Raw genomic sequence first — 27,298 nt, 5'->3', positions numbered from 1 at the left:
ATTAGCCAACGCACTTTGCGTGTGCGTTGGCTAATTCACACCCCCGAGAAGTTGTAAAAATTGCGGGCAGCCGGGAGGCGGGACTTCGGCACTTCAGCACCGCCCACTGAACAGTCTGACTTCACTCTGTGACGGAAGAAAAGTTTGAGCGCAAGCAAGCTGTTTCACGCCCTTATTGATGGGCGTTCTCTGTGGGCACGAATACACACCCTGGCTACGATTTTGATTTTTCCAGCTCAGCAGAGGTGAAACATGTATATATATATGTCATATAACAGTCTAAAGCAAAGGGAAACATTGAAAAAGCATGATATTACCCCTTTAAGATCCTCTGTCCACTTTAGGGTTCAACCCTTGATGGCTTTGAGTGTGAACATATAAAAATGGCACCTTGGCATCCATCGCAGCACCTCCCATCGTGATTAAACACAGAACAAGACTTAAATATGTTTAGGACATTCCCAGACGTTCAAACAGTTCACAGCCCAATGGTAGGCGTTTTTTGTGTACATATCAATTTTCGTTAGCTTGTTGGCACATTAAGGAGCTTAGAGTCCACACCCCTTCAACTCCCATCATGTACCAAACATAGTTCTATGAATGCCTATAAAAGCCTGGATTTCTCAATAACAAAATTTCTCATTCAGAAAGTGTTAGTTTCATCTGTTTACAACACAAAAGGAAGGTAAAAGAATGGGGAGAGTGGCGAAAAAGTACATTGATTCAATTACATTTGGAAAACCGGTTGCCACTGCAAATTGCGTTTTTCTTTGTCGGCGTGTTCTGCAGCAGTGTACAAGAAACTAATTTAGGGTGGAGTTAGGAGGGTAAGGCCACCGCAATCCCGGGCATCACACGGCCAAGGGTTGTCAGTTACCCCCATCGTCTGCCTTCTCCAAAGCGCCTATATCGTAATGTCTCTGCATGCACTCTCTCCCTCCGTCTTTTGCTCACAGTGTAGCCATGTCCCACAGACCTCAACCCTGCCTACGTGTGGTGTCTAGGGTTCATGTTCATATTCCCAACTCACAGGTTTTAAAACATCTGGAATTCTGCGTGGAAACCCAAACACCCATATTATGAACGGGACCAGCACCGTTTATCAATCCGGCCCATGATAGAGTTGGAGGACTTAGGTTATCTAGAGAAAACATGCAGAATTTCCACCAATCTACCAATTGATTGGTGGAAGATAGGGCTGGGTATTGCCAGGTACCTTGCAATTCAATTCAATTTGATTCTTTAGGTCTTGAATCGATTCGATATCGATTCGATTCGATATTGATCCAATTGCTTCGATATCGATTCAATAATCCGTGTAGATGACAAAAATACCTAAATATTATTTAGAATTAAACATTTCAAAATTAATTAACCATTTCATTGTGCTTTAACTAGCAAAAAGGAAATGCACCATGGTATAGTATTGTTCCTGAGCTCAACTTGCAGCATAAAAGTAATAATCATAACATGGACAAATGTAAAAGGGCATGTACATTTAGGCATACTCGCTTCTAGATCACAATGACTGAGTATGCTTCTTTTTTTTCTTTATGGAAATAATCGATTTCAAAAAAATTCTGAATCGAAATTGAATTGAGAACAAATAAATTGCAGTGCATTGATGAATTGATATTTTTACCCAGCCCTAGTGGAACATTAGTTTTCATTTTTTCTTGACTACAGCCCTAACTGTCACATTTGATGCCATTCATTCCCTAGCTCCCTTTCCCTAATGTTTTAGCATTGCACAATACATGAAAGATTTATGACTAAGCAAACCGTTCGATACATATAATCACTTGAATTGCATCACTGCAATGACCTTAACCTAATCTAAATAAAAGAACAGAGCACCTATCAAAGTATGCACCAGCTCAGAAACGCAGACTATACCATACAATCAGTAAGAAGCCATTTGTTTCAATGATCACGTTTTTATGCCAGTAAATAGGTTCAATACTTGAATGAGGATGTTTTGTTTGTGTGTTCTTCCAGCAGTCCTGCAGTGTGCTACTGTGCAGATGCTCAACAGAATGCCTCCATACCCCGCCCTGGGCAGCACTGGGCTTCACCTGGGCTTGGCTGCCTTCCCGCTAACTCATCTCCGGGAGGAGCATCTTGTGGGCAAACTGGCCACCTGGCACCATATGCAGGTAGAGGTGTGTGTGTGTGTGTCTGTGTGTATGAGTACTATGGTAGAGAGAGAGATACAAGAGGCAGAACAGACTGTCTCCGTCTAATTAGGAACAAACACTCTCCAGGAAGAGGAACTTTGCTAACAATAGGCTAGGAAGGTGACAGCTTGCCGAGCAGAGTGTGTTTGTGGGAGAGAGAGAGAGAGAGAGAGAGAGAGAGAGAGAGAGAGAGAGAGAGAGAGAGAGAGAGAGAGAGAGACAGAGAGAGAGACACACACACACACACACACAAACATACATGAACTCAGGGTCAGCCTTAAGGTTTCCACCAAGCTGCTGAAGTGACAAGCGAGGACCATTTCAAGTTGTTACTCCAAGGCAATTAGGCTCTAATTTGCATAGATGGAGTGAACAAGGAGAGAGAGAGAGAGAGAGAGAGAGAGAGAGAGAAAGAGAGAGAAAAAGAAAGAAAGAAAGAAAGAAAGAAAGAAAGAAAGAAAGAAAGAAAGAAAGAAGTAGAGAGAATCAGTCAGTAGTGTAGTGGTGGATGGGAGGGAGGGAAGGAGGGAGGGAAGGAGGGAGGGGGGAGGGAGGGGGGAGGGATGGAGGGAGGGATTGAGGGAGGGAAGTGTAGTGGTGGGTGGGGGGGAGAGGATGGATGTTATTGAAGGGGCGCTTCAGGTGTTTGAAGGCCATTCACAGAAAGGGTTTTTCAGTTGGCGGGTGGTTTGCTGTGAAAACACATGCAGAACAACGGATGGTGTCTCTGTGAAACCCCGATAAACCCCCCCCCCCACCCCACTATGACAAATAGCTCACAGTCAAATGCATTCCCACGAGTACCACGGATAAAATTCTATCCACCCAGAAGAAGAGATGAGTTAGATTCATCCAACTTTGCGCTATACTGTTAACAGTGTGATTGGTAAACCCTTGCAGGGAAACCCTTTCCATCGAGGATGGCAGACGCTGGGGCTACGTGTAAAAAAGAAACCATCCCAATCAGGATGATTGGGATGGTTTCGTCGTTTGTTGAGATCTTTTCAACTGGCTATTCAATCCACAAGTGGCCACACGCACATACAAATGCACACAAACACACTCCTATTTGTCACCACTATCCCCCCTGATTCCTGTTGACGCATCGGCTCTGTAGGCACCTCCTGTCAGCCGTTATCTACCTGCCTCAACCCCCCTCTAACACCCTGCTCCCATTCTGCCCGCTCCGCTGAAAAGGCATTGCTGTCCTCCGCCACGGCAGCCAACAATACAGCTCTACTCCTCTCTCCCGGAGGAATCATTACCCCCTCGCCAGACAGCCTGGAGAGTGCCTGCCAACAGTGTGAGTGTGTGTGTGTGGGGGGGTGTGTTGGTGTGTGGGTGTGTGTGTGTCACTGTGCATGTCAAAAGCGTAGCTGGTATTTGTTCCCGCCATCATTCTTATCATCATCGTCTCCAACGGCCACTACACCTTCCTTTACCACCCTGTTAAAGATTTGCTTACTTGCCGTTCTAGACATTGGTTTGTGAGGTGTGTGCTGGATTGCGGAGGTTCTGGTGGCTATGTGTCATTAGCTACATGGATCTCACTGAACCCCCAATCAAAGGTCCATACTCGATATAGCATGCTATTCATCCGCTCAGCAGGGCGGATGGAGTTAAGGTCGCTGTTTGTGCTCCAGATTTGAAATGGCTGCCCCTTTACCTACTAAGTATAGTATATGAATACTATACAGTATATGAATCCATAAAAAAAAAACCTGAGCAAGGCGATCATTGGAAAGTTTGTCATTTACCAGGAATGACAGCTTGGTTTACCCGGGTGAACCAAGCTTGGTTCACCCAGCTTTTTAAACAGCTTCAAAGGTTTCTTCAGCAAAAACTGTGATCCTACCATACCATTGGTATGGAATGAAAACAAAAATAACTATTTCAGTTATTGTAAGAAGGCGTCATTAAGAAACAATAGATACTTACCAGTGGCGGCTCGCCTATAGAGGGCGCTGGGGCACCGCCCTCCCGCCGACCTGCCTCCCTGTTGGATTTTTATTTATTTTTATTTTTTAATTTATATATTTTTTAATAATTTTTCTCATTTTGAGAAATAATCTATGTTAATTGCATTCGAATAATGCATTTACTTTAGAATATCTTCAGAATCCTCCATAATTACATCTTCATTCACTTTCATGTTCAACGTTATCATTTTGGTGAAGTAGGTGTCTTCCCTGGGGCTACAGTTCGCTCAGCACAACAAGCCTGAATTTTTAGCCAATGGTTCCCCGGTTGCTAAGCAGAAAAGAACATAATTTCGCCAATCAGCGTCGTCGAATTTAATGGCTGGTGGGCTATGAAAATATAGCCCCCAACACAGTGCACCGTCCACTGCACGTTACTGCGCATTTGCCATTACCTCAGAGATCAGCAACATGGCGACTTTGAGTACTGCTACCACTGTTTCCCTGTGAGTTCAGCTAGCACCAAATTCAGTTAAGTCTTTGCTCATGAATCCCTTCGAAAGAAGAACATTTGCAGAAAAATTGCAAGTAAAAGAACTCAGACCAGACAAGCCAGAAGTGAACATAACCCAACAAGCAAGAGAAAAGGACGGAGCCTACAAGAGAAGTTTTTCCAGAGTTTGGTTCGGGCTTGGCTAACTAGCTGTGGGTATGCCGGTGCAATTTTTTGCTTTCCTTGTATACTTTTTAAAACAAGTGTGTGTGATAGTTCGTGGACACAGACAGGGGTGACAGACCTGAAAGATCTGTCAGAACAGATAAAAAAAACACGAGTGAGCAAGAATGCATATGAACAACTGTGTGAAGCCGGCCATGCTAACTTCTATTTCTGTATTCCACTAGCCTATATGTATTTGTGTTTGTTTGCACATTTTTGTATTCAGAGTTGTCATTATTAGACATACTATGCATACTGTATATCTACTGGAGAATGCAGACATCTGTCTTTTTTTCCCACATTCATGCTTTTTAATTATTACTGTAAGCTTTACTAAAAAAATAACTGGTAGGAATATGCTGATTTTATTGTATTGTTGAACTGGGACATGTTTTCTGCGGTTATTATTTTATAGGTCTGTGACACCATTGTGAGCCATGCCAAGGAGAGGTTTTCTTTCACAAAGCATCTCATCAGTGCTACTCTGTTGCAAGGTGACTTGTTCCCACAACACAGCAGAAAGTTCCCAGATTCAGCGCTGGAAACCACGGTTGATGCCTATCCCATGTTGGACAAAGCCAGACTTAAAACAGAACTGTCCCTGATCTACGAGCATGAGGACTTCAAGGGCTGGGCACAAGACACATTCAGCGAAACTAAGTCTTCTCAAGATCCTCATCACCACACCAATGTCAACAGCAGAATCAGAGAGATGCTTCTCCACCTTAAAGAGGATAAAGACTTTCCTTAAGAACACTATGGCACAAGATCGCCTCAATGCTCTGGCTATGCTATCTATAGAGAAAAAACTCACACTCGTGTGGTGGACGCTGTTTGCAGACCCTCACAACCCCCCAACCCCCCTCTATCCTGTGAGATGGACGCTGGTTGCAGACCCTCACAACCTCCCCCCACCCCTTTCAAGTGTACTGTATATAGTCCTCTGCAAACCTATGGTGGGATCAGGCCTTCAGTGTGCATATTGTATATAGTCCTCTGCAAACCTATTCAGTGTACATTCTGTATATAGTTCTCTGCAAACCTATTGTGGCATCAGGCCTTCAGTGTGCATATTGTACTGTATATAGTCCTCTGCAAACCTATGGTGGCATCAGGCCTTCAGTGTACATACTGTATATCAGGGGTCTTCAATTAAAATTGAACAAGGTCCAGTTACTAAAATACCTTCCAAGAAAGGTCTGAACCTCTAACCTACCACGTCCTAATAGCCTACTTTTGTCAAATACAATCAACACAGCATATTTCCTTATAATTTCAGATGCATTTATTTTCAATTTCCAAATAGCTTACTTTTAACCATGAAAAACAAGTAAGACAAAGTAACGCATATTAACATTTCAAGTAAACAAAACAGGTACATAAGTCCTGCAATTCAAGTAAACATGAAAAGTGCATAAGGCCTACATGTCAAGTAAGCAGAACAGGTACACCAGGCCTATATTTCAAATAAACACAAAAAGAGCATTAGGCCTTCATTTTAAGTAAGCAAAACAGGTACACTAGGCCTACATTTCAAGTAAGCAAAACAGGTACCCCATCTGTACTGACTGAGACAACCTTTGACAGATCAATCCCCCTCTTTGACAGCATCTCCTTAATAGCCTCATAAATATCTTCTCGTCTTGAGTGTGTCTCAAGTGGTGTTAGACCCAACAGGTCCTCACAGATCTCTTTCTTGTCTTGATGAAAAAATCACACATAAACCAAAAGCTGGCGATTATCCGTTACATCTGAAGACTCATCAATGGCTAAGGATAGGGCACTCTGAACAGCCGCATCAAGCTGTGACAGTGCGTCATCTGATAACATTTCGGATTTTCTGGTTGTCGTTGCAGCTGACATCGGGATTTGCTTATTTTTTCACACAATTCATTTCCTTTGTTTACTTTCAAGTAATGTCTCGGCAGCGGCGTTCAAGCACTCCTTCACAACAGTCGCGTCACTGAAAGTTTTTTTATGTTACCTCAAAATCCATGCAATCTTAAGTGAGCATTCATTTGCACGTTGCTGGCCTGTAAATGAGTGTGTGAAGACTCGTGTAGACCTCTCATACTGAGTTCTCAGCTCGGATATTTTCCATGCTCTTACTTCTGACTTCTGGGGATACTTTTCCTCGAAGATCTGTGTTTGGATTCGTAATGCCGCTTAATATTCCCGCTTTTTATCAGTGCCATGGTTTCAACACATAAAAGACACAACAAAGGTTTAGTACTGCCTTGCGGGAGAATGAACATGTATTGGTCAGTCCATTCATCTTTAAAATGTCTGTTTTCGTGGTCAACTTTCCTTATTTTTGAGCAAGCCATTTTCTCAATCCAAATCGCTCTTCCGGTAAATAAACGATTTGATTGGTTATTTTTTGAGTGACGCTATTACACACATGCCGTCACAGACGGAGGGAGGGGGGGAGTTCGAATGCATGATCTTCGCTCTGTGAAGATCATTACTTTTTGCTGTTTTTATGCTGTATTACGGACTATTCTGCCTTTCAATTTGTATTTCAGTGAGAAATGTCTGTATTAACATAATCATGCTTTGTATAGTGAAATATTTTAAAAAATAAAAATAAAATAAAAAAACGGACCGTCACTTGGTCCGGACCTGGACTGCGGTCCGCCGTTTGGAGATGCCTGCTGCATATAGTCTTCTGCAAACCTATGGTGGCATCAGGCCTTCAGTGTGCATATTGTACTGTATGTAGTCCTCTGCAAACCTCTGTCGGTATCATGCCTTAAGTGTGTCTTGAACAACCACACACAAAAGTTTGCACATTTACATGAATTTTGTGGAATATTTCATTGTATTTGTCTAAATGCATACTAATGCATACTGTAGATATATTACCATATTGCCAAGCCATTGTGTTACCAACACAATGGCTTGGCCGTAACACACTCACCCATTCTCAATCACTCACACACACACGCGCGCACACAGACACACACACACACACAGAGAATGTTACCTTGTGTGTAATTCACAGTTTTTGTTGATGTATTTGCACTCTTAATGTTGCTGAATTCTACAAGGCAAATAAATTAACATAAAACTTAGTTCCCTGGCCCCATTTGTCTTTGTAAGTAAATGTTCTATTTTGCCTTTATTATTTTGTCAGAATGCCCCAGAATGCTTCTGGTTGTGAAAATCACCAAAAAATCTTCCGGGGGAGGATCCTCTCAGACCCCCCTACAGGGGATTGGAATGCAAACGTTCAGCCCCCCCTCAAATAAATTCCACCAGCCGCCACTGATACTTACAAAAAGATGAGTCCATATTTAACCATAGTGTGTGTCATTTAGGCCCCATTTACACGAGGACGCTTGCGGGTAAAAACGAAAAAAAAAAAAAAACGAAGGAAATGCAACAAAAATGTTTCCATTGTTGTAGTTTAATATCTAGTAGCTTAAAGACAGTTTTACTGAAATCAATGGTTATTTGCCTTTTTTTTTACAGAACCTTCCATGACTATGAGTGTTCATGATGTCTTGATAGCTTGATGAGATGCTGTCTGTATTTCTATAGGTTGAGAAACAACGGCCGGAATAATCGTCGGAAAATCTAATTTCGGGAGCCATTTTGAATATGTCAAAAAGTTGAATATGTCGAAAAAATCCTAAAAACACAGTTGCAGATAATAAGCTGTTAAAAAGCTACTACGAACAATACCTTGATTATTAGTATTATTAGTAGAACCCAAAGAGCAACATGTCGACCTCACAAGTGGGACTTGTGACTTGCCCAACAGTCTGTGTCTAATTCACATTAAGCCAGGGCGCCTCATTTGGTCATTAACTGTTCAGGGGGAAATAGAACATTGGTCTTTAATTATCATCACTTTATTATTTCCATTTAAAAGAGTGAAAGAAATATATAAATGACAGGCTTGGACTATTTCCAAAGTTGTAGTTACAAGTTGTTCGGTAAATAACAACAATGGTTGCCCAACCAGCTAACCCAGTGAGTAAAGCATTTCTGTCTTTTTCGAGGGTGCCCAAGGGGGATACCAGAAGCTCACTACAGTGAGTAGGTATTAACTAGTGTGTCGAGTTCTGTCTCTGATGATGATGTGAATTGATAAAGGGACTCTGGCGGTGACGGTGATTTAGCTCAACAACTAACGCCGACTGCCGCTGATGGGCAGCGAATTACCCTCCCATTTATGATTTCAAATTACCACGTACACCCCGTTTCATTCCTGGAACGACACAGATTCTTGCTGTACAAAACAACACACAAAACAACACTTTCTCATGACATCTTCTTCGCTCGCTCTATTTACCCCACCCCAACTAGTTTTATCATTCCTTTTTTAAATTTCCTGCTGTTCAGCAGTTCACAGAAATTGCCTGTAAGCTGCGTTCTTTTCAAATGAAAACGAAGGAGAAGAATGAGAAAAAAACACAACATGGGGAGTCGGCAGAAAGGCAGAATGACAAAAAGCACCTAAACGTCCCTGACCCTGTCCCTGATTTTTCAAATTGATGAGATGTGTTTTGGAAGAAGAAAATAAAAACACAGAGGGAAGAAAGAAAGAAAAGCAAGGGACATCCAGTAGTGCTGGCAGGGGATGCTGAAGTAGGGATGAGCTTGTTATGTGCTGTCTCGTATTTGGCGAACCTGCCGAGTTTAGCACAATGCCGTGCGGTTAAGGGATCTCTGTGGGCTAAATAATCCCATTTTGCCGCCACAATGAGAGCCTGGAAAACCGTTAGGGCTGCATTATGAGAATCAAGCCCTTGCTGTTTGGAAGAGTAAACAAGATGAAGAATTACTCAATGGGGTATTATGAAGTTGACGCAGCCAAAAACGTTGTGTTTGGTGTCCTTTGGACAATTTTGTATTTTTCTATGTTTAAACAAATACATAAATTAACATAAACGTCCTGCAACACAATATGTCACTTCCGTAATCCTCCATCTTTAAGAATAAACCTTCCAAAAAAAAAACCTGAAGATTGAGTTCTTTATTTGTCTAGTGCACAACAAAAACAGGGAATAGAAGTCATTGCTGGCAATACCATCGTTGTGTTCGAAGGATTTAATTATGAATTGTGTGTTGAATAGCCATACGTCTGGTTGACTGACAGCCATAAGGCCTGCGATTGGCCTGCTTTGTAGTTCCTGCTGTGTTTGTGCCCATAGTATAGATCAGGGGTCTCAAACTCAGCTTTCCTGGGGGCCGCTGGAGGTAGAGTCTGGGTCAGGCTGGGCCGCATCAAGTATTCCACAAAAAAAAAGAGCACAACTGACCCAATCCAAGTTAATGATCGGGCTAATGTAATCGCTGACAACAGGGGACATTTCATAGCGGTTGGTGGAAACCGGGACATTTAAGCGTCCTTTGGCTTTTGTCGGGGACACTCAAGGCACGCAACTCAAAATTGGGACTGTCCCGGCAAAACCGGGACATCTTGTCACCCTATCACAAGTGATAAAAAAGCGTGGCAAGCCACTCAGCAAAAATGTGCGTTTGACAACAACGCGCGACCACACTAACGCTAAACTTTGATGTCAAGTAGGGGGCCACAAAATATCATCCCGCCGGCCTCAATTGGCCCCCGGGCCGCGAGTTTGAGACCCCTTGTATAGATAGAGCAGATCACAGATGGACTTGTTGAGGAGGATTTCAAATGTGTACATTTTTAAGACACATCAGCTCCACGTTATAAAGTCCACCAGATGTGGCGGTCATTCTGTCGTGTGCACAGAGTGACTATGAGGGGCCGCCTGGGACAGAATTCATACGTGGTCTTACAAACACTATTATAATCTCGCTGTACACCACTATACTCATACACACACACTATTAAAGTCCTTTTACATGTATGTACGAGAGTGTATAGTCGTGTATGAGAGAGTATAGTGTATGTGAGAGAGAATAGTAGTGTGAGAGAGAGAGTATAGTTGTTTATGCAAGAGAATGAAGTAGTGTGTGAGAGAGAGTATAGTAGTGTATGTGAGAGTGAGTAGTAGTGTATGTGAGAGAGTATAGTTGTTTATGCAAGAGAATATAGTAGTGTGTGTGAGAGAGAATGGTAGTGTGTGTGTGAGAGTATGTTTATGCAAGAGAATATAGTAGTGTGTGTGAGAGAGTATAGTTGTAAATGCAAGAGAGGAAGTGAGTTTGAATGAAACAGAAGTGAGTTTGATTCCTCAGTTCCTGATTGGCTGACGGAAGAGGCGGTAGCTTCTGGCGCTCAAAATACTGCACTGTCATTTTTCACTCTTGAATCTCCAGCGATGTTGGTATGCTGCGTTCGCATCAAAATAATATTTAGTCGCTTGTTCGCGTGGCCGCCTGAGTTTGAGAGAGGCTTCCTCTTGTGACCGCCAAATTCATTCTCAACCATGGCCAGTCTCTACGTGTTGTGGAAGTACCAGAGACATCGGAAAAACTGACGCAGTCATAATATCATCCGTTCCATAAAATATTCTAATCTAGAACACTCCGGGAGCTCCAACGGGGGTCCTGGAGCTCTCTATCTATCTGTATGCAGGGATGATCAGTCTACGTCACTCTACGTCACTCCCCGCTCTAAGCGCATGTCGTTGGCAGAAAGAGATGAGAGCGACAAGAGCCGCAATCATGTCTTGTTGTGCGGTTGGTTGCACAAACCCTTCTAATAAGACTGATTATCCCATTTATTCTACTTCTTGCTAGCCACCATATTAAAACAATTCAAACACTTTAATAATTATGCCTTTTCTTATTCGGATTGCATGCTTATTAAATGTATTCTCTGTTTGAGTTCATCGCCCTCAAAAAGTAGTCCCCTTTAATTACGATGTTTTTGACATCTCGAATGGCTTTATTCCGCTTATACCATGGTCACTTGCCAAGGAAAAGAAATTAAGATCATTCATTTATATTTTCATGTGTTTTACAATCCAAATATAAAGTTTTTCACATGAAAAGGACGGACCACAGCTACGACTTGGCAACGGGAGGTATTCTAGTCCGCTGAGCTATGAGCCAGAGAGCTAACCCTATGGATTGTACATGTTTATAATTCGAAATTCGTCCCAGCCTTTGAACCACAGGTACTTTAGGGCAGGGGTCGGCAACCTTTTCAACATGCAGTGCCAGTTTGACATTTTCTCGTTAATGAGTGTGCCTTAAGCAACAATATATTAAAAATTAAGCTGAATCATGACACAGCGACCAAAAACATTTCCAGAAGACCTGGAATTGTACTATTTCCATAAACTAAATGTTTTTTTGGTTGTTATATTTGCAACATGGGCTTACAAATTATAATTACATATGTCCCATCTTAAAACACTATTTTCAGAAACTCATTCAAAAACATATTTGCACTGTGAGAAATAGAAAAAACGAGAATATATGAGAATGTTGGAACCATCCACATCAATATCTTTAAGACTTGTACAGCTTTGCAAAACCATGTGCAGGCGATGCATACAGGCCACTTATCAATATTTGAAATATTTTCTTCTCTATTAGGCTTCTCACAACATAGGTTTAAAAACTATTAATGGATCCCATTTCAGAACACTGCTTTCTGTAACTAATTTAAACATATTTGCACTGGGAGGAAATGCCCAACAGAATAAAGTGCAAAAAAAAATCAGTAGTAATGATTATGCTGCCGCATTGTGCTGTGAAATTTTTTTAGCAATAAAATATATATATATGTAGATTTTTTTTTTTTTTAAAGTGTGCCAATGATTATGCTGCCCCGTGCCAGTGGTGGACCGCGTGCCTAGGGTTGCCGACCCCTGCTCTAGGGTCTATAGCAGGGGTTTTCAAACTGTGAGGTGCGCCTCCCCTGGGGGGCGCCAGAGTTCTTCAGGGGGGGCGCAACGTGAGAAAAAAAGATACCAGGAAAAGTAACGCAAAAAAAACGCAAAGACGAAGACGCGCTGTGTTCGAAATCATTCCCTATTCACTCACTCACTATTCCCTATATAGTGTTTATGATATAGTGCACTATATAGGGAACGAACAAACGAGAATTCGGACACTACGCTGAACATTTCTAAACGTAATTTAGTAAATGCGCCGGGTATTTGTGTAAGGCAGACAGCTGCGCCCACATCATGTAAACAAACCGGGCACCCACGAGGAAAACGGATTGATGTTGAATGTTACATTTCCTTGATCAAGGTTTTTTTTTTTTAATTTTGAATGCTACATTTTCTATGTTAAATCCCAAATAAATTGTTGACATTTCTATTCATTTTCGCGGTTATTCAGCTTCTTTTTCTCCTCCGGAAAAACACGACTGCATTGCATTGTGGTATACGGGAGTAACATGTAGGGAAAATCGTATGTTCACTAACATTTTGGGTATTTTATGTCCACTATATAGTGCATGAAATTTACCACTGATAATTCGAACACCACTAAAAAATGGCGAGCACCCTATATAGTGCACTGTAACCGTGAGAGGGAACGATTTCGAACACAGCTACGCAAACTCATTGCGCCCACTAAAGTTGAGGTGAGCTAAAAAGGAGGCTAAACTGGCAGTTTACAGATTAAGATGTTCAAATGTATTTTAAAAACGTTAAGCAAAAACATGCTTAAATAAAATGTTAAAATGTGTTAAGAAATGTACTTAAAAATGCACAAAGATGTTTGGAATGTCTCAAAAATATGTTTAAAATGTTTCAAAAATGTTTCAAAAAAATATGATCAGAGATCTTTAAAATGTGTAAAATATGATCAGAGATGTTTAAGATATGATCATAGATGTTTAAAATGTGTAAAATAATTAAAAGATCTTTCAAAACACAGGGATTTAGAAAAAAAAAATTATACTTTTTTTTTTTATAATTTTATACGGTCTATACCAGGGGGGCCCAAATTCTTCCCAGTGGAGGGCCAAAATGTAATCATGGGGAGGCTCGTGTGCCAAAATTTAAAATTTTCAGTATATTTACTCAAATATGTGGGAGGCAGCTGAACAGGATAGGAGCTCAACAGCGCTACCCTACCATCAATGTATCACAATGTTATTCTAGGGTCAGGAATGGAAGTACACCAATAAATAATATTCAATGAGAGCGAGCGCAGATTCCGAGCGCTGATGGCGGAAAACAATAATATATACAGTGGGTAAGGCGCGGGCCAAATGAAATCGGTCCCAAATTGGGCAGCCCTGGTCTATACTTTCAACATAAAGTGTACATATTTATAATACGAAATTCGTCCCAACCTTTATACCACAGATACTATAGGGTCTATAGCATATAACCGCGTTGTCTGATTACAGTTTAATTTAACAGTAAGCTGACAAAATCGCTAATTAACACCGCAACTGCAAATGAACCACACGGAGATAACCATGGCAACAGGTCAAACAAATTTTCTTTTCGCCATCTTCCTGCGCGCGCATCCGCCGTGTTGATAAACAAATAATCCCCCCATAATATAATATAATGTAATATATAACGGCCAAAAGCTGTGCACGCCTCCGGATGATGATCCTGAATCTTAACAACTGCGTCGGGTTCTCGGACGTCTCTGGTCCTTCCACATCAATCTGAAGTCCAGATTGAACCACGACGTGGAGGAGAAAGGGATTGTTGCCGTTTGCAGACTCCCGGAGCTCCTCCTGCGAGGAGGTGCAGGAGGACCCGCCGGCCCCCGGAGCTGAGCTCCCGGTCCCCGCCGGAGGAGCTCCGGGAGTCCGCAAACGTCAACAACGCCCTTTCTCCTCCATGTCGTGGTTCAATTGTAATGGCCACGGAGGAGGCAGTGAATGAAGTATTGCTTAGACAGCGATGTATTAGATACCACCGCTAATAAACCGTTGGAACACACACATGGCCGGTAACCACGACAACGCCGGTAACCACAACAAATCCTGCGAAGGCGAATCCCCACAAGATCTCCCCCGCTAAGGCCCGCCCCCGCATTTGTCCCACCTAAAAATTATACCGGATCTGTCAGGTTTCCGATATGTGTCCCCCCCAATGTTAAACTCATTCCTACGCCCCTGTCTCTCACATACACTACTATACTCTCTCATACATACATGTAAAATGAGTATAATAGTGTGTGTGTATGAGTATAGTGGTGCATATGCGAGATTATAATAGTGTTTGTAAGACCAAGTATGAATTCTGTCCCAGGTGGCCCCTCATATTCACTCTGCATATGACAGAATGACCTTCACGGAAAAACACAGCCAAGACTTTTAACCAAACCCTTTCTCTCTGCATTTCAACATGTTCCAGTTTGCTACTGGCCAAGCCGTGGCTGCTCACCGCAGTGCAGCGAAAACAAAAACAACCTAATAAGAGACATATACATATGATCTGAGCCCTTGTTTCCAGTACGCCACAGCTGGCACGCTGAAGGGGACAGCGCCAGTGATTGATTCCCAGCATATTGCTCTTGTGATCGGATAGGCAAATGGAAGACAGCGAATGTCCCCTGGATCAGTGCAGTATTTAACGTTGACAGAACAGACTCTGACGCTATGCCCAGTGGAGCCGTGCTTATCAGTTGGGAAAACATAGATTCACATATTTGTCCACAACCCCTCAACTCGAGCACCACAGCACTAATGAGCCGAACAAGTCAATCGGGTTGGGTGGTACCCATCACATTTTAACTGATAATGTTACCGATACCTGGAATTCAGTACCAGAACCCAACGATACCTTCCTTTGGTACTTTGATCTCTCTGTAAAACAAATGTTTTAACTTCAGTCATAGAAGATAAGTTCAAACTTTTTCAATTTCAATACTGTTATTTATTTACATTTTTTTGAACACCACACAAAATAAAACCCCTCTCCATCACCCAAACCCGTCTCTACAACCTGGAGCTTGACACAGTCTGTCCCTGAAGCACGGGACTGCTGTCGTGTGGATCATGTTCAGGTACAAGTGATATCCTCCACAAGATCGAGGAGGAACATGGAGTGATTCTGGCGGGGGAACAACGTCTCCGGCGCCTGGTTGAGGGTGTAACCTCTGAGGCTCCCACTGTGACACCAGTGCCGGTTGACAGTGGGACATGGTGACCTGTTGATGAAAGCAAGAGTGTTCACAGCACGACTCCCCAGCTGATGATTACTGATGCTTATAACTACAACAATAATATATTTGAATTGAATAGATATATGACAGTTTCAGACGACATATCCAAAAGTCTCACATTGTTTTAGAGTATTAAACAGCCTGTTTGAATATCAGGAGTGTTGGCTAGCACTTGTAAGTATGCTAAGCTAACGTCAACCGAGACGTTAAAGAGCACAGTTATCTGCAACAACCATTGATCCAACTATCTAATGAATTACCTGGAGATGTCGATGCCTCTGTTTCCTTATCTGTGGAGGGTTGAACTTCTTCTTCTAGCTGCAGGCGTGCTAACGTTACCCGCAGCTGCCGCCTATCAAACTTAAGGCTGTCAAATACAGAATACTTAGTATTTCGATTTAATTTGATTTGGCCCGGTGTTTCTTCAGTTTAGACGTGATTCCCTGGCCAGCTTGGCATCTGGCATCTAGCAACGAGCATCGTCTGCGTCCAGTTTTAAAAGTGTCAACAACACTTCAGACAGATAGGTTCACTACTGCCCTGACTGTTTTGGAATGCACCCATGAACTGAATCTGCAGTATGATCTCTCACCCACCAGATTCACTCTCAGCCTTTAAAGTGCCGAAATTCGGGATGGTTTGCTTTAACCTGGACAGGTATTCTGTAGTACCAACATTAGATTTGATTTTTGTATTTAGTAATATACAAAAGAAAAGCAAAGGAAGTCAAACCTAGTCTCCCATAGAACTCATGAAATGACCCATAGCAACATCTAAGCCACCAATCATATTGCAGATCAATGCATGAATTATTCAATCTTCATTTGCGTATGACCAAAACATCCATTGAAGCAGAGGATAATAAAAGCAGCAAAAGGCCTGGAAATATATAAATATTAGTGCTGTCAGTTTAACGCGTAATTAATGGCGTTAACGCAAACCAATTTTTACAGTGTTAATTTATTGTATCGTGTGATTAACGCTCTTTTGGCTTGGCAAACGTTGTAGTTTTTTCAACTGCTGTCTAGCAACAACTAGTCACGTTAGAAAAACTACAACACCATACCGGATCTAGCTACACCGGAAAAAAAACAACAAGCACGCCGCAAAAACTTGTTGGGGCAAGCAAGGATACGGAGCGGGTGAAAAAACCCTTAAAAGTGTGTGTGTGTGTTTGTGTGTCACTCTGTTCGAGCCTGCACAAGAGTTCAATGTTGTCATTAGCTGTTATGTCTTTCTGACCAATTGCAGTTCACGGCCCACCTGGGCTGTACCACTTCGGGAGGGGCCGCTCAGTAACTCCCCTCTAGACAAAATCGACTTGGTTGCAAGTTGACAGTTTGTTAGTGTTGCGTGTGTTGAGTGAGTGAGAGGTTGCGGGCGCACAGCTCAGGCTGCCGGATGGCGCTGCAAGGAACTTTTATAAAAGCAATATTGTTATCCCGCAGTAATCAGCCCGACAGCCCCGAAACGTTAACGGCCCACCGGGAACTCTCCCGATTACCACTCCGCCACCATGTGTGTGTGTGTGTGTGTGTGTGTGTGTGTGTGTGTGTGTGTGTGTGTGTGTGTGTGTGTGTGTGTGTGTGTGGCCGTTAATCGAAAGCCTGGTAATGTGTATAGGCCTACGTACGGTAGGAATATTCATACTGGTTTAAATAATAAATTTAATAGTATTTCTCATCTTTGCTGAGCAAGAGTTTTGTTCGAAAGTTCAGTGATTGAAACAAATAAAAGCCTGGGCTATTGAAGTTTTACGGTAGGCCTTCCACTGTCCTACCCGATGTCAAGTGGACCGGGTTGAATTCACTGTGGGTCTCTCTTCTTACTGTCCTTCTCAACACTCTCTGATCTCACTAAAAGGTTAGCAGCACAAAATCAAGGGATATTTAGAATAGAAAAAAATGTGATTAATCGCAAGTTAACTATGACATTAATGCGATTAATCGCGATTAAATATTTTAATTGCTTGACAGCACTAATAAATATACATCTGCCATATGCTTCGACCCCTGTTGGTGAAACACATTCTATGAAACTAATAACAGGAGGACAGTGTAGTAGACTTACCGATCTGTTTGCGGTACTGATCCACTTGTAATTTGGTTGCACTGGCATCCTTCCTCCCCATTTTCATTCCTCACTTTGTGAACTAAAGAAATCTGGTGAAAAAAGACACAAATGTTTATAATATGTCTTTCACATGTGTATTGCTGCAAATTAATGCACAGATGGTTGTTGTTGTTAAATGAGATGTCAGATACAACTGCATCGCAATATAAATAAAAATGCAAATATTAAAGACTTTGAATATGTTCTGGGAAATTACAAAGAAGTGGACTAATAACAAATAGATTGGAAACCCAATATGGAACAGTGACCAGAAAACCAAACAGCATTGTAATACCCCACCAACAACTAACCACAGTTAATTTGATTCACAATAATTTATAAACAGAGAGACTCTTCTGTTTTTGATGAAGCAGATGGCTAATAGTTGACATGCACCTGCTAGATCCATGTGTTTTGCCTACTTCCTATCCATTTCATTTACCCTGACATCACTTCTATTCACACTGTCTTTGAATACCGTGACAACTCACAAGCGACATCAAAAGGAATAGGAGGAGGGCGAAAGAACACGCTCAAAACAATGGTTCCCCCACATCTATTTTAAACGGGTGACTAGAGAATACATTGCGCGATTGTCTGGTGGCTAGGGAGTTAAACTACCAGCCGATAGGAACTGGGTTTGATCCACATATTAACTAGTTCTTAGGCATCTGTTGAACAAGAAGCATAACCTGCTCCTCAATTACATGTATCTGATTACACTTGAAGCCCTTTGGATAACAAGCATTTGATCGTAGACCAAAACAAATGGGCCAATATTTATTCAGCACTCCCCTTTGCATATTGACATTGCAGTATTATGTGTGTGCTTTAACATTCATTCAGTGTGTCCTGCTTTTTAAGTGACCACTGCTCTTTGTACTTTGAACAGGCTCAGCAACAACACCTCATCGATCTATACTGCTGGCCTTTTGTTAAAATAGTGGAAAAAGAGAGTGTGAGTTGAAGCCTGCGGTTTCTGGAGATATTGAAACCCTCCTGACCTGTTCTCCAGCTGTAGGACCTGAACACACTGCTGACCCGAAGGACCTCAACACACTGCTGACATGAAGGACCTGAAAACACTGCTGACCTCAACACTCTGCTGATCTGATAACTGATCATTTCAGCATTTATTACAGGACAACTGCCCCCTTTTAATTATGTATGCATTTTAGAATTAAAAGTAAGAGAAATTCCATTTGAGAGCAAGAGAGAGAAAAATAAATCTTTTCAGGTGCACACAGCAGAGAAAGAAATTGTGAAAGACGAGAAGAGCGAAAACTGAAAGGAAAGTAAAAAAAAAAAAAAAGGTATCTTCAAACATTCAAGGAGAACGGGAGGGTGGCATTGAGGGTCTGGGGACGTGACCGGGAAATAGAAGACAGAGAGAGAGAGCGAGAGAGTGAGAGAGAGAAAATGAATTTGCATGTTCAAGAAGCGTGGCTGGCATCAGGTGTGAGCTGACGGCTCCTCCCGGCCATCATGTGAAGACCCCAAAGTCTACCTGTGGACATTGAGCAAGACGTCCCAACACCCAGCCTGCTCCTTCATCACACCTTAACGGTGCAGTGTATTGAAATTAGTGGCATCTAGCAGAACTTACTTGGCAGAAATGGAATATAATATTCATACGTATGTTTTAGAAAGTGTATAATCCCATTAAAGTAAGGAATTGTATGTGTTTGCGTTACCTTGGAACGCACCCTTTATCGACATGTGGAGGGTCTCCTCGGCCCCAGAGCCCACCATCTTTCAACAGAGGCCAGAACTGACAAATGTTTAATCATAAACACCATCGTATGTGTAAGGTAGAACCTACCTTATAATGATTATTGTAGACTAAACAACAAACTAAAAATTATTATCTATCAAGGAACCTCATCAATTGACACTTGGCTGATCCAAGCTGTCATAGATGATGACATGAATACCTAAGGAAACCTGACAGGCAAGGAGGTGAGGGTCCAAATAGGTAAAAAAAAAAATAGGAAAAACCATAGAAATGTCAAGTCAGCAGGACCGAATGGAAAGGGGCATCTCCTCTTGGTCATGATGTAATGTTTGTTCAACAGGGTCAGAGCACACTCAATATGGCTGGCCAAGTTCACACACACACACACACACACACACACACACACACACACACACACACACACACACACACACACACACACACTTACCTAGGATGCACTTGGACCTGACGTGTGCTGGAGGAGGCTAATAGTGCACAAACACTACTTTTCGAGGGGAAACACATTTCAAAAAAGGACAACCACTAGAGATTCAGTCAGAATTTAAAATAGTTTGCAAGAGTTTATTGTTTTGTTTACAGCCCTTTGCTGCCGTTGTTCATGATTAACGCCCTCTGAGTAATAACAAGCTGGTATCTTAATTTAACTGTCGTCTTTCTAAACAGGCATTTTAAGGCTGTAGGCTTATCACAGCTGTGCGCACAACACACACGTTTTAATTAATGAGCATTATTGTAATGGAATGTGCTATGATTATTCCCTTAGTCCAATGCAACATCGGTCATATCTAAATAACCTTAAAACGTAAACGAGCAATAGAACTGCAATCAGAAACATACGTACGCTGAAACTACTGGTTCTTGCAGTATGTGTTGTCTACGCGGTGAATCTTTGCATTATAAATTAACTGTTAACGTTTGGTCACTCTCATGATAAACAGACGGACGGGTTTGTTCCACTTTGAACACCAGTTCTCCACGTAGTGAAGTCGGGTTCCTGGTTTACACGTCAGCCTCGACGACTGACGGGTATTTCCTCCATTCAGAGGAATGGGCGGAGTTTTAAAACAAGCACATTGAATACCATGAAAACGTCACAACAATGATGGCCCACCCCCCTTGGAAATTATTCAGAAGGAAACCAAAATGATGTACTACTCTTCAAATAAGAAATATAAAATAAATAATATAAAAGTAAAATCTATAAATAATGCTAAAGTAAATAATCCCGAGGGATGTCTAATCTATCCTGTTTCCTTCTCAAGGAGAAGAAAACAATAATTATTTAGCAGTTGAAGAGAAAGCCGTTTTTGTGTAGATTTATCTGTGTTGTGTAAGTATTTGACTATTCCTTTGTTAGTAACTTATTAAACCAATGGTTTGGCTTGGGCCATGGCTGTGACTCTCCCTGATCTGTATCCGCTGGTCAATCTTCCCATGTCATTGCTCTTTTCTGTTTCCTATCACTTAACAGTGAGATTTGGGTTTTTCTTTTGTTTACTGTGTTGAAGTCTATTTCCCGTTAATTGCATGCAGCCTCATTGCTGCCCGGGGTGTAGATTACTGGGTAACTCGCCCCTGCTTGCAACTTATTGGAGTTTTAAAATGATTTCCTGCTCTCCCCTGGGAAGGCCATTTGCATGCCACACAGCAGTAACTAATAGACCTAGATGTAATCTTCTCATAATGTGCCGGCTAATGCATTACTTACTATGAGACCGTGGTCGATAGTGAGCCCTTTAACACCACTCCTTAATGGGAGCACAAGTGCCCAAGTGACATTTGTCAATGAAGGGTTTTGTTGTGCAGGAAATTGACACAGGGGAACTTTGTAGCGAGTTCAACTAAAAGGCCTTATCAACATGACATGGATGACATGAAATTACATGTAAGTGCCCTTTTATATATTGTTTTCTATCGCCTACTGAAAATAATCTCTGTAATACAAAGAGCCTCTTTGTATTTTTAAGTATTTAAAATGAAAGGCTAAAGGCAGTGACCGACTGGAGTTCAGTTGGTTTGAGGTGGAGCAAACGAAGGTTTTAGTTTGGTTAGTTAGAGCAGACAGATTCACGCAGAGCTGGTGGGCTCACAAACACTTCATCAAGCACTCGGGGACTTTTTTGTTGTTTCAGTTATAATATAGATATTTTGCTGTTCATATGAATAGAAATTGAAAATGTATCCGATGATTTATGAAAATAAAAAGTAAGGCGCGTTTAAGGTGTTTTACTGTAGAGCCACTATATTAACCACCCGGACTATAATAACCAACCGGACATTTAAAACAAAGCAACAGCTTTGTTTTAAATGAGTGAATATAGAAAGTGTTGTCTTGATATGGCCGCTGAAAGCAGCATGAGGAGAAAAGAACAAAAGCTCAAATGTTCTCTTGTTATACCAAATGTGTGTGTGATTAATTTCTCCCATTGAGGGAAAAAAAAACCTACATGCTGGGCTTGTCACACTGATAGATACGGAAAGCATTAATGAGAAGGAAAATGAGTCAAGATGGATTTATGCAGAAAAATACAGTAACAGTATCAATAAGGCATATGGGTTAAACATTAAAATATTTATAATTTGCTCATATATATGCTTTTTTTCCCTTTAATTTTGCTTAATTTTGATCATTAATGTCTGTCGAGCTCTGTCCGTTTGTCTGTCTGTCTGTCTGTATGTATGTATATGTCTGTCTATCTGTATCTGTATCTTTTTCTGTCTGTCTGTATCAGTTTATGTCTGTCTGTGTCTGTATGTCTGTCTGTCTATCTGTATCTACTTCTGTCTGTCTGTCTGTTTGTCTGTCTGTATCTATTGCTAGTGCCTCATTCTGATGCTTTTCTCTCTTCTTAATTCTCCTCACTTTGAATACCACTTTATTTTCAGTTGCTTAGTCACCCTCACCATCTCTCTCTCTCTCTCTCTCTCTCTCTCTCTCTCTCTCTCTCCCCCACCACCCTCTCTCGTTCCTCCTTTCTTTCTGCAGTAAGATGCTCCTTAATTGCCAGACATTAAAGGGAATGGCTGAGTGGAAGCACCCCCCCCCACCCCACTGGGCCTCTGACTGGGTAAATGGCAGCAACACCCCTGCTAGACACTGCAGAGGAGACATGTCAACAAAATCTCGGGCAATTTGCAGTCATCATCATGTGGTTTGATTAATGTTGGGAATGGTGAGAGCTTCATGGATGCCTCTGGTAAACAATGCAAATGTTTTCCCGCCATTTGTTTATTTCTTGTACTGTTTCAATGCAAGGCATTCAATGTTTCAGCATAAATCCTTCTGCTGAAGGGAATGCGGAGCAGTATGGAACTCCCAACTGTGGGGAAGACAAGAATATTTGTATGGAAGATAATCATATTTGTTAAGTGTGCATTATTATTACTTACTCAAGCTGCGCTGTTTTTGCTATGCCAAAGTTCCTTATGTGCAAGTGGGAGAAATGTAAGTAAAGCACGAAATGATCAGGATAATCTAAAATAAATAGATACAAATACTGCAAACAATTTATTTTAAGTATTGTATATATATTGCGTATTGTGTATATAATGTATTTAGTTTAGTTTTTCAATGGATAGATATTTTGTCTGAAAACATTATAGTGTGTTTCGCAATTGGTTTAGTTCAGCATATTTTAGCAATGGCTGAGATAAATATAAAAGAGTAAGATCATAGTTCAATTCCAATGTACTCCAGCAAGATTCTTCACCCAAATCAACCCAACTGGTCTATTATAAAAAAGGAGTAGGGGGTATATACAGCTAGGAAGTTATACATTTTTATGTTAATGTACTAGCATTTCCCCAATATCGACTTTTCCCTTTTTTTGTCCCTTCCACAACACACACACACACACACACACACTCACACACACTCACACACACACACACACACACACACACACACACACACACACACACACACACACAACCATAGAGCCCTCGTGTACGATCCCATGTATGAATCCCTTCCTTTTCATTCCTACTCTCAGCCATATGATTGGATTGGCAGGAGGACATCTTCAGTCTCATTTTGTTATCTGTGGCTCGCTGCAGGGCCCACAGTGTGCAGTGAATTTGTAACCCCCCCTTCTGCTCTATCTTTCAGAGTTCCTCACATGGACGATAGAAACTATCATTGCTCATAGGAGGTAAAGAATATATTAGTCTCACTTACACCAAGACTGAGTGTTTTACACTCAGTCTTGCAATATTAATAATTGATCGAACATTCTTTATCAATTATGTTTGTATGGAAAGAGTTTTTGTAATTATTTTGATAGAGATATCTTTGTGAAGCAGTACAGATGGCAATGACCAGAGGCCGAAACAGATTTGCCGGGGTTATGGAAAGAATGCATAAAATGAAAATAAACAAAGCTAAAAACCAAACATAATGTTATGCTCATCCATCTAGGTTTTGTTGTTTATTTCCATGGTCTCAGAATCTTCCTGAGACATTTTTGTGCATTTCAGTGAATTAAATGACCCCACACAAAGTGGTAGTGTATCATAACTGTATTGTATTCACAATATACCCTAGGGAATTATAGCCAATGCTCCATCAGATTACAGGCACACAACATTGTATATCATTATTGACACGGATATTGCTGGACTAGTACACAGCAATTGCCACTGCAAAATACAGGATTGGCCATTGAAACATGGTTTTGTGTACACAATCCGCCCGCACTACTACATCAAAAACTCTGAACTCAAGCTGCACTCTATAGTTAGACTCTTCCAGCGCCGATTTGTCCCACAGCTGGGCAAGATGGCTAGTGGCACTGTTTTTGTGTGTCTGTATTTGTACAGGTGTGGCAGCTGGGTCCAACCGAATCACTCCTCCTTCCCCATGGATGCACGCCCACCAAGGCCAGAGTCCTGCTGCTCTCTGTTTACCATGGCCCCAGTCCTGAAGCCAGCTGAGAGCTATTTCTGATCTTCATATTTGTGTCTTGTACTCGTGTGCTGTCTAATGTGAGCATGGCTCACTGTTTCCTCATGTTTGTGTTTGTGTGTGTGTGTGTGTGTGTGTGTGTGTGTGTATGTGTGTGTGTGTGTGTGTGTGTGTGTGTGTGTGTGTGTGTATGTGTGTGTGTGTTTGTATGTGTGTGTGTGTGTGTGTGTGTGTGTGTGTGTGTGTGGGTGTGTATACACTCCCCAACTACCATCACCACCACAACTCTGCCGACACCGCCTCTTCAAGCAGTCAGGAGGATGTAGCACAGCTCTGACATGTATATTTGATCCCCTGTTTGACCTTCAAGCTAATTATCTTTCAATGCTGTTAACACTGGTAGTGCCGATTAATACCAATTAATGGCCACTAATCGTCAGCAGATGCTGCCGTAATGTGACCTTTTCCCATAGACTAAGGCTCATATGGTTCTAACTTCTCTCCACGCATTGGTGGGCCCACCTTAAAGATCCTGAGCTATGGCTGGTGTACCCCCCATTATACCACTTTGCCATTCTCATACTTTTTAACACGCATACAGCCACACAGTCACACACACGTACGTAAACACACAAGTACAAGCACAAATCACTCAAAGATATTTCAAACCTTCATGTCCTTCGCCTGAAGATTGAGATTGTTCAAAAAAAAGGTCCAGAAATGGAAAAGTTGGGTCGCCAAATGGAGTGGCAGGCATTGTAAAAGTTCCTTTATCCCTCCCCTTTATCTCTCTCTCTCTCTCTCTCTCTCTCTCTCTCTCTCTCTCTCTCTCTCTCTCTCTCTCTTTCACCCCTGTGTTCTGACATGTCTCTCTCTCCATGCTGGGTGTTTGCATTGCGGAGGAGAGAGTGCGTCGGATCCAGCTTGCCTGCCAACTGTACCGCTGCCAAGGGGAGCGTCGAGAGAAGCCCTCAGCCAGCGCTGGGTTTCCCCCGGCAACAGCTGTGCCACATATGCTACCAGATCGATATAAACTAACATTGCCTCCCTGCTACGTAGACAGGGGACTGGCAGGTAGGATTCATGGTTCTCTGGTGGTGGTGGTGATGGTGGTCGTGGGAGGTCTGATGTAAGAGGTAAGAGATAGAGATGTTTTCCCCCATTGAAACCACCAGCGGTAGCAGTATTAATTGGTAGGTGGGGGAGGGTTGGAGAGATGGCTCCCCCATGTCGGCCCCCCCTCGTCGCTTCCACCGAGGAGCACAGCAGCGTGCATCCACCAGGGTCTAGCATTTACAAGCGTTCCCCTCACACACACACACACACACACACACACACACACTGAGTGATGCAACATGAAGATGGATGGGTTGTGGGCATGGATCATTGGTGTCACTGCAGCTCAGTGAACACAAGAGGGGAGATGGCTGCTCTATCTCCAACTCCGACGGATTCCAAGACACACTGCTTTTAATAAGTACTTTGTAAGTTGCACCCCCATGATCATTTTTATCGAGCGAATGCGCACCAGTGTGGTATTTCATCTCCTACAGTCTGCCCACAAATAATGATGAAACCATGGTGCAAACAGCTGGGTTCTTTTTTGCCGGGATTGTGTTCCTCTGTTGCAATCTGCAGACAGGCTTTCGTATGTAGTGAGTGTACCGGGTACAACGGAACAGTACGACTGCCTCTCTAGTCTAGAGTCACAGACTGAATGGTGGTCATGTGATGCACAGTAGCAACAGGGATGCCTTTCTGATGAAGAGTAATGCCTTGAATACCATATTTCAAGGATGATCAAAATCTGAAAGCCAAGCGTGATTCTGTTGGTTTTATGGAGATGGAGGGAAGGGGAAGAAGTCCACGAACAAGCAAGTGTGAGGAATGGGATAACACATAGTTTGCAACGTTTTCGTAAGCTGTGTAAAACATTTTGGCATCATGTAGTAGAAACTGGGCTGATGCGCAACAGCAGGCAGCCTTCTCTTTTTGTGTTTAGTTGTCACTCTCTTACACTGTCAATCTTATAAAAGATTCAGGGATATTTTTTTTTTATATTGACATTTAAGAAAAGATGAGGCTTGTTCAAAAGGTAGATCTTCTTCTTTTTGGTTACATTTAAATACTACAAAAACTATATAAATTCAATATTCCCTTTGATTTCCCTGCCAATAAAACATATTACTCAAAGGCAATCAAAATGTATTTTGGCAATGGTAACAACAGCCTTACCTCTGAATGCTAATCAAACATACTTTAATTATACCCAATCACATATTTCAAAACAAGTCTCCCCAAAGCTAAGATTACTGTATTTATAAACAATGTATTTTAATCAGCACCTACTTATTAATCAGAGGGTATATATGGATGAGTGCTTATTGGTTACTTTCAATCAGAGTCTTTGATTGGTGGTGCGTTCAGGAACCCACGGGGGCAGGCCTCACAGGGGGCGGGGCCTCACAGGGGGCGGGGCCTCACAGGGGGCGGGCCGTACAGGGGGCGGGGCCTCAGAGGGGACGGCCGTCACAGGGGACGGGCCTCAGAGGGGGTGGGCCTCAGAGGGGGCGGGCCTCAGAGGGGGCGGGCCTCAGAGGGGGCGGGCCTCAGAGGGGGCGGGCCTCAGAGGGGACACTTCTTCCAGGGGGATTACAAAAGTCACAGCTGTCCGTC

General features: G+C 42.2%; 1 protein-coding gene across 2 annotated transcripts in view; it reads right to left on the bottom strand.

Moving 5' to 3' along the window:
* Nucleotides 1–20,700, bottom strand: part of triqk (triple QxxK/R motif containing) — a 31,144-nt gene extending 10,444 nt beyond the window's left edge. The window contains exons 1-3 of one of the 2 annotated variants that reach the window (XM_079748963.1): nt 20,561–20,688; nt 20,147–20,200; nt 17,922–18,013 (exon numbers count right to left, since the gene is read on the bottom strand). In XM_079748963.1, the coding sequence (XP_079605089.1) occupies nt 17,922–17,988 (67 nt within the window). In that variant the 5' untranslated portion in view covers nt 17,989–18,013; nt 20,147–20,200; nt 20,561–20,688. Of the gene's footprint in view, nt 1–17,921; nt 18,014–20,146; nt 20,201–20,560 lie in introns of both variants that reach the window. The other variant, XM_079748962.1, reaches the window with a different exon arrangement.
* Nucleotides 20,701–27,298: the final 6,598 nt, after the last annotated feature.

Source organism: Pollachius pollachius (genome assembly GCF_949987615.1).
Source record: "Pollachius pollachius genome assembly, chromosome: 13".
Classification (NCBI taxonomy): Eukaryota; Metazoa; Chordata; class Actinopteri; order Gadiformes; family Gadidae; genus Pollachius; species Pollachius pollachius.
This window is presented reverse-complemented; position numbering and strand designations above follow the sequence as displayed.